The sequence below is a fragment of the Ambystoma mexicanum genome, chromosome 4q, assembly GCF_040938575.1.
Source record: "Ambystoma mexicanum isolate Mex_15411 chromosome 4q, UKY_AmexF1_1, whole genome shotgun sequence".
NCBI classification, from domain to species: domain Eukaryota; kingdom Metazoa; phylum Chordata; class Amphibia; order Caudata; family Ambystomatidae; genus Ambystoma; species Ambystoma mexicanum.
This window is the reverse complement of record NC_090928.1, coordinates 887,098,591-887,113,671: the sequence shown is the minus strand read 5'-3', so window position 1 is coordinate 887,113,671 and position 15,081 is coordinate 887,098,591. Positions and strand designations below refer to the sequence as shown.

The 15,081-nt window shown below is 42.6% G+C and overlaps 1 protein-coding gene across 1 annotated transcript in view; it reads left to right on the top strand.

Annotated features, from left to right (window-relative positions):
• The window catches only part of LOC138468059 (calmodulin-lysine N-methyltransferase-like), a 734,539-nt gene that overhangs the window by 452,153 nt on the left and 267,305 nt on the right, over positions 1 to 15,081 (top strand). The window contains exon 3 of the mRNA XM_069608456.1: positions 51 to 115. Within this exon, the coding sequence (XP_069464557.1) occupies positions 51 to 115 (65 nt within the window). The remainder of the gene's footprint in view (positions 1 to 50; positions 116 to 15,081) is intronic.

Here is a 15,081-nt window from a genome sequence, read left to right as displayed (position 1 = left end):
AATTTGCTGTGTCTAATAAGATTTTTTTTTTTAAATATTCTCTTTCATAGGCATACTGGGGAACCACTGAATGTTGAAGACGTTCTTACAAGTTTCGATAACACAGGAAATGTCTGTAAGTTATTTCTTTCTTTTCTGTTTACATTAAATATGTTCAAGTGTATGAAGACTGGGTGACAGATGCTGGTGCATTTCACCTTATACTGGTAATCTACAAGGAAACCCAGGAACAGGCTAAAATCTCTGCGCACGGGCAAAAGATACAACATTCACAAAAGTGCTGTGCGTTTTTCATTCGGTTCAGTTTATGGCTCCATACCTCGTGTGATTGAATAATAAATACCTAGACAAAATGTGCTTTTCTGCAAGGTGTTGGTAAAAATGAAAAAGAATAAAATGGCACGATATGAAATTGAGTACCAGTGCAGCAACAGTGATTTCAAATGTTTGTGCCACTTTAGAAATCAAACTAGGTTCTTCCAATGCAGAGCACAAAACAGATCATGCATTCTGTTTGCAGAAATTTCTTTTTATATATTTTTCTTCTCCATTTATCATGAAGCAGGCTTTGGTTCATTTAATTCTGTGCTTGGGGCCTTCTACCTTTTAGTCATCGTTGCAATGTTTACATGTTTCTGTGGGAAGAGTGTAGGATCCTGCTCTGGAGGTTTGATTGAAAGGAATTGCTCTATATTTTCCAGTGCTCAGACTGATCGCCTTATTGGAAAACACATGTTTAATAATTGTCATTTGAAAAGGCTTTTGAATTTGGCAAGCATAGTCTGATATTAAGGTGCTGTGCTACATCGTCCTTGGTGGCACCTCTCATTTTGTTATGATTGTTTATATGGATAATTTTAAAGTCCTTTAAAGGCTTGGGATTTCCTACTTTAACTTATTCTGGACACACAAATTCGGCATCATTTGTGATCACTTTTTTCCCGTTGCACTTAAAAGTAATCTAGCATTGGCCTGGTTGCTCGTCAGTGAATTTGTGAATTTAATCTTTTGCAGGTTTCATTCAGTATTGCCATTTGTTTTATGTATCATATTTTTCTATGCACTGACATGAAGTCCATCTTCCTCTAAACAGATCATTTATCGTAAACACATCATCAAAATGATATGTATGAAAATAAATACAATAATGTACAATCCCTCACAATTTAAAGTAACAATGAAACCTCGTTTTTCCGAAAATGTACGTAAAATACAAAGGTGTTTGTAAAGCAACAATATTCTGGCTGGAAGCTGTTTGTTTTGTGGTTTTCTTGCATGCATCCCATATAAGATGGAAATAAATTCTTTTTGGAAGCATTCCAGGAATAAATGTGCTTTAGTCCTTTCAAATTACGACCAGCAAAAGGTTTAGACGAACAAATAGAGTGCGTTCACCCCACAGAGTGTGTGCGTAACCAGAAACATGTGGCTTCTTCTTAGCTTATGGGATCACCAACCTAAAATTCCCATTTCCACAGGTGGTTTGTGTGCTAACTGATACTTTGAAAATATTCTGTGACACATAACTAGGTTTACACAAATCAGGACTTTATAACCCAATCAATACTTTTTTAAAAAATATAAACATGTTCTTCCGAAAGGGTCTGGTACAATAACTACAAGTGGGGTTTAGGGGTGGTGATATGCTAGAATTTCTCCTATTATTTATGCTGCTGAATGCAATATGGTCTTCAAAGAAGGCAAGGTGGGTCTCGATAATACATTTAATAGTGTAATTCTCCCGCCTCAGTGGGCTAATATATTTTCCTAGACAACTGTATGGAATTTACCAGACAAGAGAAAAAGTCTATTAAACTATAGCTGAAAATAATCAGCTTGTGCTATTTTGGAAAAATTGGTCTATTTGGTCTAAGGGGATGGCAGTGAAAAGGCAAAGTGATTTTGCCCCAGAAGATAACACGGGAAAAGGATTTAAGAGACATTGTATTCCGCCATACTTGGACTGGGCTAGTTTCTCATCTTTACATGAAGACAAATGTACATACTATATATGTATTTGATGGGTTCAGTTTCAGACACACAGAAGCCATTCACACCTTGATGCATAGAAAACATGCAACCAGTTAGTGGACACCCCTAATGGGTGATACTTCAAGATACAATTGTCTCGACCACATACTGGTGGGAGGAGACTCCCCACTCAGAAAAGAGTCCTCCCAGTGGCTCCATATAAAGATCGCAGTTCAGTGGTAATAGTGTTGATCGATGCGGAGCCCAATATGTTAGGGGTTGGGCGGGTGATCAAACTGACTCCGACCAGAGAGAAAAGATGGTAACCAATCCAGGAAATTCTGTCAATGCTACAAGGAATATTGTAATGTACCAATTATTGCCCCATTGTCAAGAATGAAAGGCCACCAAGAGGTCTAGGAGCACAATCATCCAGCACCTGCAAAGCAACTTCTGTACACTACATTGAGACATACGATCTGACTTGCAGAAGTGTAGTGCTGTCAGTGTATTCCTGAAGGTGAATCAGCAGTCTTCAGGGAGAGGGTTAATCAGTTTACAGTTAGATTTGAAGGATTTAAATTCACTGTTTTTTCCAAAGGAGAATTTTCCGTCTTGAGTCCAGCTGAAATGTTCTGCTGTCTCTTGGAAGCATGGACACATTTCAACAGAGGAACAACAGTCTGCTGAGAACTCTTAATGGTAATAGAAGACACTATTTCATACTCGTAGGATATATGTTTCATTGTTCGAATGCACAGGCTGAAACGAGTGCCAAAGATGAGTTTCATGAGTAACACATTTTTGAGGTGTATAGACATCAGGTGTGGATGTTATATGAAGCTGTTTTTTTCCTCCAATGTTATCCACAAAGTACTGGTTTAATGAATGTAGTGGATTTCTAAACGGAGTGAACCTTTTCTGTTTTAGATATTTACCACCTCTATAATTTTCTTATAATAACCCACCACATGTAATGTCTTGATCTGACTCTGATGGTTCCTTAACAATTGTAACTGGCTTAAGAGTTCAGCACTCTGTTTTTCAACACAATTGCTCCAGGAGCCATATCTGTCACAAATTCATTTGAAGGTTGGTTATACCTAGGGGCAGACCATTTTGCTTTTTTTCTGAGGAGCTATTCATAGAAACATAAGATGTAACCACCACCTGGAAAGTAGATTATAAAACTGATGAAGTTACCTATACGTGGATGAGAGGACATTTTTGTTCTCCTACTGCAGATGATTACTGCCTTCTAAATGTAACAAAATGAAGCAAAAACAAGAACCCATGCAGAAGACGTTTCATTCAAGGCCCATGCACCCAAGCCACTATAGAGATTGTTTCAAAGGGACTGTGTGGTGTAGTGTTGTTTTGTTCTGTGTATTTGCATTGAGTTGAGGTGATTACGTGTTTCGTTAGCTGCGTGCCTTTCCTAGCCTGCTGTTTGAGTTGCAATGGCTTTTGCGAGTACGCCTGTGCTAACATATAAATAAAATACAGCAGGGTACAGAAACTAATCTGTTGACAATGTTCTGTTTAACATAATTCATACAAACAATGGATTAAATGCACGCTCAAGTCCGAGTTTACAGGATCTGAGACAACTTCCAGTGGTCTCACGTATCAATCTGATAAGACATTTTGTTGCCCTTTAAACATAAAATCGAGTATTAGATATTAAAATCCAATTCTCTGTATTCTCCGTCTTATTTCTAATTTTTTTTTTAATACTTTCATCATGGATTTGGTGATCCGTAACACACTTTAAATGGATTAATTCAGGTTTTGTTTTGTTTCAAGAGATGCAATTATCATCACAGAAAATGCAGTCCATGGACCTGTAATGGCAGTCAATCTCAGTGTCCTGAGCTCATAGTTCAGCACAATGACGGAGGCTTTGCAGACATTATGCTTTTCTTTGGCCAAATTCCAAGTACATTCAGTGGCAGCTGCTGTGTCCGGGTGTAAGGACGCTGGCCCCTTTTTTTTGGTTTTAGGTTTTAGCTTAAACTATGTCAGTTTAGATTCCAGTTACATACGAATCTAAACTTGTATCGTTCATCGAAGTGCTATTTTAAAAAAAAATGTCTAGCCTTTACACGGATGTGTCTCCCGAATATGCAACTTTTTGGTGCATTTTGCAATGGGAGGCTCCATGCAAAATATGCAGTGTTAACCATTGAGAAGCCAGCAGTGTGTATGAAGTAAGGGCCCACTGTAAAGACTGGAGGGGGGGGTCTGTACTTCGGCTCTCTATATGGTATAAAAGAGGCACAGAGGACCCCGGCCAAGATTCTATATTACGGTAGCAATGGACGTGCAATCAAGGCCTAGCTTCTCAGGAGGTGATGTGGGCTGGTTCTTAAGTACAGTATAATCCCCAAGCACCCACAAAGGAATGTCCGCACACTATATTAGTTAAAACACAGTCTTTATATAATTAATTTAAGGTTATGTACATTATCATGATAACTCACTTTGTACTCGGTTATCTATAATGGCAAATCTATACAGTTCTACGTGGTACCACAATTACTATTAGATCTCTTTAAAGTGCATCAACTGTACAGTTAAATGGCACAAAAATCAGTTTGTAAAGGAAACCAACAATAGATATAAGAGGAAAGCAGTTGGTTGGAACAATTGGCAGAATACTGGCCCCTACCAATAGACCAGTATTGGTAGGGGCACACAGAGCACACAGCTCTGTGTGGAGATCCCCCCCCCCCACCTGGGCAACCTGTAGAATAAAGATATATCACAAGCCCAGACCATATATTGTTCACAAGAGTCTTTCCAATAGTTCAGCAACCCCAAAGTACCTGGCATTGTAGCGTTCCTTGTCGGGGAATCGACAGCCCTTCTTAAGTGCCCCCTCCCCCCCTTTAAGGCAGGAGTCACGGGTCATTGAATGTCCAACGAAGAACAGGTTGAACTACGGCGGTGAAGTGGCAGCTTCTTTCCTAGCGGTGCTCGTTGACGGGGGAGTGTAAAAGTCCTGCAAGGAGAGGCGTGCAGGGCACTTCGGTGTCGATAGTTCTGGACTGCAAAGAGTTTGAAGAACTGTGGCCCAGCAAGGGCATCGAGTCATCAGCGTTTCTGTGGTCTTTGGGTGGTGGGAAACCCACCGGCAGATGCTCCTCGGGGCGTCGACGGCCTGGCTTTCTCCAGCAGGATAAGGCGGGCGGCGGTGTGGACGAGCGCGTCCGTGAATTGAAAGTTCTTAGCAACAGGAGCACGGTGGCTCCAGTCGGTGACGGTGGTCATCGACGGTGGCAGGCAACAGTTCGGGCGCTTCTCTTTGGGATTCCGCAGCAGTCCCCGTCTCCGGTCAGCAGCCTTTCGTAGGTCTGTCTACCAGGGAGCTTTGGCAAAGATCAGCTAGTGCACGATGGTCCCTCGTAGCTCGGGAAGAGGGAGCCTTACCAGGTCCTCTCTGGGTCAGTCCTTGGAGACACAGCAGCTTTCAGATTGGGGAAAGAAGAGCAACGGCAATTCTTCTCTTCCAGCAGGGCTTCAAGGTCAAGCTTCAGTTACATTCCAGTTACTCTTCGTAGTTTGGACTTCAGCTTCTGAACACGATTCCTAGCAGTGAGAGGTCCCCAGATATACTGTTGAGCTCCCATTCATTCTGCTGGGTCACACTCAGGCATCCAATCACTTTGAAGGGCATTCAGCAGTCAGTCAGCCAATCAGGCGCACGGTGCGTACAGGCCATTCTTCTCCATCCAGACACTCACAACACAGAATGTGCATTCTGACAAGTACCATGCCATTCAACACTACACACTGCATTCATACCAGTTTCAGGCAGGGCTGTCTCTGTCATTGTGTCAAACACCAGAAAACAGGACAGAACATACGATAAAAAGCAGTAAAGGACAAGGATACAGAGGCCTTGTCCCTCCGATGCATTTCCAGCATCACACCCACTGCCTCTCATCTGTGCGCAATCATTGTTGAACGCTACATTGTGCGTCTAGACTCCGACACGAGATAAAAGGCAGGCCTTCAGTCATTAGAGTATTATGGGCAAAGCCAACATGAGTGCTTTGTTATATGCGGGTACTGACATATATACAAAGATTTCATCTTTACACTTGGAATACTGCCTAATGAGAAAAGCCAACAGAAGTGTGCGCTTATGTTGGGAATGTATACTGGTATATATTCTCTTAGTAGCCAGCATTGACATAATTGTATGGCGTTTTAGCCAATTTTTAACAAAAAGTGTTCTATGAAATGCAGTTTTTTAAGCATTTATTTTAAAAACCTTCTCCGCCCCGAACCTTCTTGATGGATTGCGGCTCCCTTGCTATGTTTGGCCAATAGCACACATTCCTGCACAATATTTAAGCCCCCTCGCCCACTTCCAGGTGAAACAATTCACACACTGCCAATGAGTATGTCTATCGCAATTGTTTATCGCAATTGTAATAAACATTCCAGGTTAGACTGGAAAGTAAAAATGTAATTGTTATTTTCAATTGTGGTTTGAATTAAGAAAAGTTATGAATTAAACTACTCTTTGCAGTTTTGTGAAGTACTGCTTCAATATGAACTTCTTATATGACTGAAATATGTTCATAAATATTTGAGTCGCAGAGTGAGAAGGAATCTTTATTGTGCATGTTTAAACAACTAAACTTATTTTGGATTGCTAGTGTATGTTTAAACAACTAAACTTGTTTTTGATTGCTATATTCTCATACTGTGTGAACAGTAGAGGAATTCATGTGTTCCTCGCCCTTTTCGTATACCATCACCTATGCAAATTGAAACCTGCTTCTGTTGTTTGGTAAAACTATGCATAAATCATGCTCTTTGTAACCCATGAGCATGTCCATTTGCTCCTGTAACTAAGACATTTGCTTGCAACAGCGCCTCGATGCCCTTGGCTGTAGTGCGCTGTACAAATACAAAAAATAAATAAAAATAAATAAATAACAAACTGCTGTGATGGCACCGCAGCGAAACATGACATCATCTGTACTTTAGTTGAGTCTCTTTAGACTCTAGGAAGGCAGATCAGGCCAAACGCCCTCTTGGCATGGACATGCCTCTCCTATAGATTTGAGAGACTGCAATCCTGACTGCTTCTGAGAGCCAAATCTCCCCCCTTGCCAGAAGTCAAGCAAGGGGCGGGAGGCATATAATCATAGAAGGGTACCATTCAACTACAGGCTATATTTCTAATCTGCGTTCCAAGTGACATCCTAGACAACTCAAGCCTTGTTCTTGTTGTCTTATAAGTCGTCCCTCGAAATGTCTCGGTGGAGTATATGTCTGTAGTTGATTACCACTCATCTATTATTACCTCTCTTGATGTTTGTATATCAATGTTTATGAATAATCTCACACTGCTGCAGCAGCGGCAGTATGGTAATGATTAGATTGCACTTCACGTTGCAAAATAAAAAAACTGTTTGTGCTTTAACTATTGTTCTCAGACATGTTTGTCCTCCAAATTTGGCCAAATCTGAACAGTCAAGTTCACAAACGTTGGGAATGCCGGTGTTATGGTTGAGCCTGTTATGAAACATAATTTAAATAAAGATGCATTGCAAACATACACAACATTCGAAAAACACACATTACAATTTAACAATAGTCCTAATGTGCACCATACATTTTATAACATAAAAATATGCACCCACGCTTAAAGAACTATCTCACAAAAACATATACTTATTACATATTTTATTATATTCCCCACCAAAAAATAGCTAGTATTCAGATGCTAGTTTATAACATGCAAGCACACACATACAACAGCATTATACAAGCAAAGCACAAAACAATCTTAACAATGTTATTTTAATTTTATGTTCAGTGTCCAATGATAGATTAAACCTTCATCTTAAAGTGTGAAGAATGTACCATTTTGTGGGTTCTAATCTTAACGTGTTTGTTTTCCCCACCAATGTGCATAGTATAAGTTACAGAATACCTTACTTGGGAAAATGCAGTTATGTTTTATAAATGCAGGGCATGTAATTATAAAGGTTTCTGCTCATTCCTTGATGGCCACGCCTCTTTCGACTGAAAACATCTGAAAGGACATGATGTGACCTTTGAGCTGAACAAATTTGTATTGCGGCGGGTTAATATTTGAGCCTATTTCTATTCTGCATCTACAGCCCTGTGTTTTAAAAGCAATTAAAATCCAAATGGCCCAAGAAATTAACCACAAACATTGTGAACATGACAATGGTTGCCGAATAATATTTGCATCTAATTTTAAGACTCAACCTAACGTCTTATTTGCAGTTGGGATCCTTCCTTGCAACTTTAAAATGTCCGTTTTCAGCACAGTAATCATAACTTAAAGAAGCTATCGTCTTCGTTGCAAGGTCAGAGATAGTCAGTTGCCTCGAGCAATGGCATGAAACCATTCCATTCAAGAATGCTTCAATTCACCCAGAAATTAGTTCCTGATCTTCCTTATTCTCATTCATTGTTCCGTAAACATTGACATTTAAACTAGAACACGTGTCATTTTATTCCAATAGTACATTTTTACATGCTGTAGGTAAATCTAGACTAATGAAATAATGGTCGTACTTGTTAAGGATATTTTTTCTGATAATTGCACCTGCTCAATGAAAAATGTATTTTGACACTTTTTTGGAAACTGTTTCCACTAGCTGAATACATTAGATTCTTCTACCCACATAGTTGAACATGGTTTTGTAATAAAAACGTGGATATAATGTTGCTGTGTCTGCAGCCATCCCCAGCTAAATTAATGCCTCCCTGTGAATAGGCTCTGGGAATATATCTCCAAATGACAATATTAGTGGATCTACATTTCTAGGTTATTTGGCCTCTTCACTCTACTTTCTGGAGAATCAAAGCAATCACTTCAGGTGGAGATATATTAGAAGATGGCTGTCATTTCACGAGAGTGGAGCTTATGTTTTGGCATCAGATAGCTAACCAAGGCAATTCATGGTGCTTAGAAGGGACCCATGCCCAGGATATTTCTGAATGGTGAGTACAAGTAAGAACTCCCAGGGGGCTTGTAGGTGCCTGTGTGCTCATGGGCGAGAGAAGAAGGGGTTTGCTGCATACCCCTTGAGGTACTAACCTTCAAATACCAAATACCAAGTGAGTAATACAACTATAAGTACATGCTTTAAAAGATTGATTTACAGGATGAGTGGGAAATCGCTATTCGTGGAATGGTATATAGCCAGTTAAGAATTATTAATGTATACTATAACAGAACAGACAGATTATACAACCCTCCTGCATTATTTGCGATCTGTGAAATGTATTTATTATGGAGTTTTATAATCATGGAGAATTCCAATCTAAAACGGACCACTAGCTGGCAGCATCAGTTAGTGGAATGCAAGCGTAGTTAAGGGATGCTTTAGACATCTATGGAAAAAGGGAAAGTACTTTGATAGTTGATAAGCACGAGCTGCATAAAGACAAGTCTGAATAAAGCATTTCTAGCAGTAAATCAAGAATTTAGTAAATTGTCTGTCATGATCGGTGGCACTTAAATGCCTGCGTTTTACGCTTCAGTTGGTAATGTTGGCTCTTTGCAGACTTTGTGTAACTGCCCTGCGTTCAGTAGCTGCTATATGTCTCATCTGAGGAAACTATGGAGTCTGACTCAATCAGTGATGTCCACCGAAACACAGTGTAACAGAAGAGAAATATGAATGTTCATGCCAGCTGTTGCGTTTCATACAAGACTGTTATGAACATTTGCATTTCTGGACTGTTCGTATGTGTTGCTGGTATCCAGGATTGTGACACGTTCGTTTATTCCGGTTTTCAGGTAAATTGTCCTTTTCCTAAACATAGTTTCTAACGTTTATAATTTGATATAGAGCTGATTGGTATAAGAATAAATCTTGTTTTTATATATGAATGACTTGATTGTATTTGCATTGTGCTACCCCTCTTGTATTTCCGTAAAGCAAACTTTAAGTAATGTGCTGCTGCAACCGAACTTGCTAGCAGTAAAAGGATTCCAAGATTGGACCTATAGTCTTTGTTTGCCTTTATAAGGTGTAGGTGTAGTTTTTTTATTGTTCGGATTCAAAATAAGTATCGGCGACATTGCACGCTTGCCATGCAGACTGTTTGGTGATGGTTTTTATAACAAATGTAGTGCCTGCCTCAGTAGCTAAGCACATCAGCCTCTGTGTGTGAGACAAACGGATACAATGTGACAGCAACATTACTTCTTCCTCAAGACATGCAAGAAACCTATCACGACATGCTGTGCAGGATCGGGCAGTTGAAAAAGGAAGTGGTGCACCAGGAAATCCCGCATTTTCAAATCATGAGTCTGCGTTCACACTTGCGGGAGGTTGACTTTCAGATTGACTTGCTCTCTCAGCACTTGCGACATGAATATCAGGTTGGATCATCTGGACCCACTGTACACTGTGTACCTCTGCCACTGGGACACCAGGAGACACAAATTCCCAGAGTCGACCACCCCAGTGGAACTGAAAGAACTGCTTGTGGGGATAAAATATTGGCATTGAAAGGTATGCATCCTTGATCTATAGCCACTTGTCTTCTTGCAAAATCTCTGAGGATATGGATGCCCTCCATTTTGTAGAGGAAATACACTACCCATCTGTTGAACTCTTGTAGATGGATTACTGCCCTCACCTTTCTTTTCCTGCGTACCACAAATGTATTTCTCAAAAAAGCCTTTGGGTGCAACACCACTGGAATATATGGCTTTCTTCAGCATGAGAGATTTATTTATTTAGATTTATATAGCGCGCAAAACAGCACAGAGGCATCGCAGCGCTGTTACATGCAAAGGCTTGGTTACAATGGGCGCCTGTGACACCTTCTGATTCAATACAGGTTACATACATAAATAGTACATTGTGGCAGAGTTAGTAGTACCTTGTGCGAGTGGATTAAAGATCTGTGTCTTGAATGCTTTACGGAAGGCAAGGTGTGCCATTTCACTTCTGAGTGTTGGAGGAAGGGTGTTCCAGTGTTGGGCTGCCAGATAAGGGAAGCTAGCTCCATCTGCTTGACTCTCTTGATTCTGGGAACTGTTAGCAAGTTGGAGTAGGGAGTTCTGGTCGGTCTGTTAGTTGTGGAACGGTGCATTCTTTGGCACAGATGGGGGGGGGGGCAGTTTGGATGACACATTTGTGGGTCAGAACCAGGGTCTTAAAGAGGATTCCCTGCCTGATGGGTAACCAGTGAGCTTGTTTCCTGGCTGTGGTGATGTGTTCTCTTTTGGGGATGCCTAGTGCTGCCTGTAGAGCGCTGTTCTGAATAACCTGCAACTTATCAATGTTTTTTGAGGAGGTGCCCAAAAAGAGGGCATTGCAGTAGTCGAGCCTTGACCCTGTAATAGCTTGGGCGATGGTAAAGAAGTTTTCCTGGGAAAGGAAGGGTCTGGCTGCGTTGAGAAGTTTAGCATGATATGCAGCGGCAGAGACTATGGCATTGACTTGCCTAGTCATGGAGAGGTTTGAGTCAAGGTATACTCGCAGTGTTTTCAGAGACTGAGATTGAGTTTTTGTTGATGGTGAAGTGGCTGAATTGAGAGTTGAGATTCTTTAGGGTTTCGGGGGGTTTTGTTGCTGTTGAGGCATAGCCCGTTGAAGGCCATCCAGGCTTGGATAGTTGAGTATATGGTGTTGAGGGCTTTGGCGTCAGCTTCATAGTCGCCTGTCAAAGGGAGGAGAATTTGTGTATCGTCCACGTAGTTCGTGTACGAGATACCTAGTGAGTCCAGAATGAGGAAGAGGGGACTTGTAAAAATGTTGTAGAGGGTGGGGGAAATGCATGACCCTTGAGGCACACCGCAAGAGATGATGGTAGGACAGGCGAATGCTAGGTCGGAGAAGACTTTCATGGACCTACCTTGCAGAAAGGAGCTGATCAGGTGGTTTCTGTGAGAAATTGGCTGTTGAGGTAAGGTGGTGGCAAAGGACCTTATGATCGACGAAATTGAATGCCGCAGAGAGGTCTAGGAGTAGGAGCAGTGCAAGTTTACCTGCATCTCTAGCTTCATCCATCTGGATTTTTAGGTATTTACGTTTTATGAAATTTCAATAGAATAAAATGATTTTTTTTAAAAGAACACAGTCTCTGGCCCTCGACATGCTATTTTCGAAACACATTTACAAACCCTGACCCTTCAGAACATGCTGATTCAGGGTAGAAGAACCTTATGAACAAGGTAACTGAATTCATGGTTTGGAGCAAGGCCTCACCAACTTTCCAGCAGGATGATATGACCGACATCCTGAATCAGGGTCCACAAAAAAGTCCCAGTTCTACCCTTCCATAGGGCCCTACAAAGGAAGGTAGAGGATAACTGAGACACTCCTGAGGCTGGTTCAGCTATTGATGGGAGCTTTGCTAGAAAGTGTAGACCATCTTCCAGCGACCCTGATTATCGCAGGAAACACCCTACGCTTGAGAGCCTGGTGATCCAGGCTGCAACTTCTTCCAGACAGTCAGCCTATCCCTCTATTCTGCCAGATAGAGAGGATAAGAAAGTGGACGCTTGGGCCCGCAAGGTGTTTAACTCGGGCAGTATGGCTCTAAAGTCCACGAATGTCACCTGTACCCTAGCCAGGTTTACCCATACCCTGTGGGGCTGTATTAAATGGGCTGCTGAAAATATTCCAGAAGGCGAAAAAAGGGAAGGCAAGGAGGCGATGGGGGAGTGTCTCCGAGCAGGGCTGGATACTGCTGATAGCATCAGCAGATCCATGGCTGCAAGCACGGTATTGCGCAGATTTGCGTAGTTGAGAAAGTCGGGGTTTACATCAGATGTGCAGGCCAGGCTTCTCAACATGCCTTTTGACGGCTTGAGGTTGTACGGCAGCAAGGCAGACGAAAGCTTGGAGAAGCTGCAGACCTCCAGGGCGGCGGCTAAGTCACTTAGCGCCTCCATTCGGCAACCTCAGCAAACTTATTCAGGCTCATCTTCCTTGAGAGGTCGTTCTTTTTGTTACTACTCCTCCTTTTGTAGAGGAAAAGGACAGGCTGTACAGAAAGAACAAAGGATATTCCCTCATGGTTGAAGATTAAAGAGTGCTAAATCAGCCCCAGCAGCGGCATCTTTACCCTCAGCCGCTGCTGCAGCCGCCTCTAAACCACTGTGAGGCCTTAGCCCACAAGACCCCATTGGGAGGCAGAATCTCTCAGCGTCTGAATGAATAGCGAGGCATTACTTCAGATGCTTGGGCACTGGAAACAGTATCCCAAGGTTACTGCGTTCCTTTTCTAAAGAGGCCTCAGAATAATCCACCGGGATCCAGCTCTGTCAAAATTCCAGATCCGCTCCTTGTGCAGGAGATTTTAATCCTGCTAGAGAAAGGTGCAAAAGAACATTTACCTCTAGTGGAGAGGAACAAGGGCTGGTATGCCCCTTATTTTCTCATCCCCAAGAAGGACGGAGGACTGAGACCTATCTTGGATTTAAGAAACTTGATCAAGTTCCTCAGGAAGGACAGGTTCAAGATGGTCACACGTTCTCAGATCCTTCAGGCTCTCCAACTCCAAGACTGGTTGGTATCATTGGACCTTCAGGATGCTTACTTTCATGTGCCAATCCATCTCAAGCACAGAAAGTGCCTGAGGTTTGTGGTTGGCGGCTCTCATTATCAGTTTCAAGTTCTGCCATTTGGGCTACCCTCCGCCTCGAAGGTTTTCACAAAACTGATGGCGGTGGTGGCAGTGAGTCTCAGGAGAGTGGGGATTCACGTCTAAACCTACCCGAACGATTGTTTAATCAGGGCTTGCTCACCAGAACAGGCCCGGGAACATCTGAGGATCACCTGCCACTTCCTACACAGACTGGGCTGCTCCCTCAATTACAAGAAGTCCCATATGATACTTTTCTAAAGACTCCAGTTCATCGGAGCGGTCTTGGATATTTCCTCAGGCAAAGCCTCGTCTCCCAACGTGAGAGCTCAACACATTCTGCAGATGGTAAGAAAATTCCAAAATGCCCAGCGTCTACCTGTGTCAAGATCTGAGGTCCACGTAGATTATAGTACCTCCATCCCCAAGCACCAGTTAGAGAGAATAATAACGTTCTCCCTGACCGGTTATTGAGGCCAGAGGTGGCAGGAACAGCAAACTCTGGATCCCAGATGACTGTAAAGGAAAACAAGCAAGTCAAGGATAAATAGGAACAGTACACTAAGTTCTAAACCACAAACAGAATATAAAGAGGCACCTACCAGCAGGGAAACAGAAGATAGAATGGAAGTAAGTTGGTTCCCCACCTTGGTTTCAATGATGTGTCGTGGTGGAGTATTGGGACAGCAGCGTTGTTGTCAAACCAAGACAGCAATGGGGTGCCATCGTAGGACAGGAGGGCAAAGGGTGGTAACTTGGTGGGGATCAAGGTGGTTCAAGGCAATCCAGAGGCAAGGCAGATTGAAGGATTGACACCCAGCATACCAAATCCAAGGGTCAAGAGAAAGCAATCCAAAGTCCGTTAGCAGGAGTCACAGCAGTTGAAGGAATCAGTTCAAAGAAAACGAGGTGCCAAATCCAAGGAATAAACAAGTAACAATCCAAGAAAAACAAAGCTGGGTCAAAAATCCACAAAGATCACAAACAGGAACAAACACCACACGCTGTGTAAAACAGCTGAGAAGCGTAGTCCGGCGTCCTTTGAGTGCTTTTATGTTTCCTGCTTGGAATCACGTGATCGCGCAACCGGCACGTGGGGAAAGTCATGTGGTGAGAGGGTTTGCCTGGTGCGGCAAGAATCACGTGAGCAGGAGGAGAATCCCAGTGTGTTTGAAGGGGAACGGCTTAACCCCTGAACACGTGACCGCACTCTCCATGCGACAGATGCAATGGGAACGGGCCCGCAATGCGCCCGCAGGTTCCAAGGGATATGCCAGTGCCAACGTGGCCACCGACGCCAGCATGCACTTGTAGGACCATGGGACGCCGCCCCCCGAGGCGCGGTGTGTGTCCTGGTGGGCTGTGGCTTCAGGCTGTTCCTGCACGAGGGCATGCTGTACTGTGTGTGGAAAGTGGGAGGGGTGGAGGCAGTCTGGTGACAGGACTAGCAGAATGCGTGACAACCTGCCTATGATTTTCTGAGGTTGCTCTGCCTCATGGTAG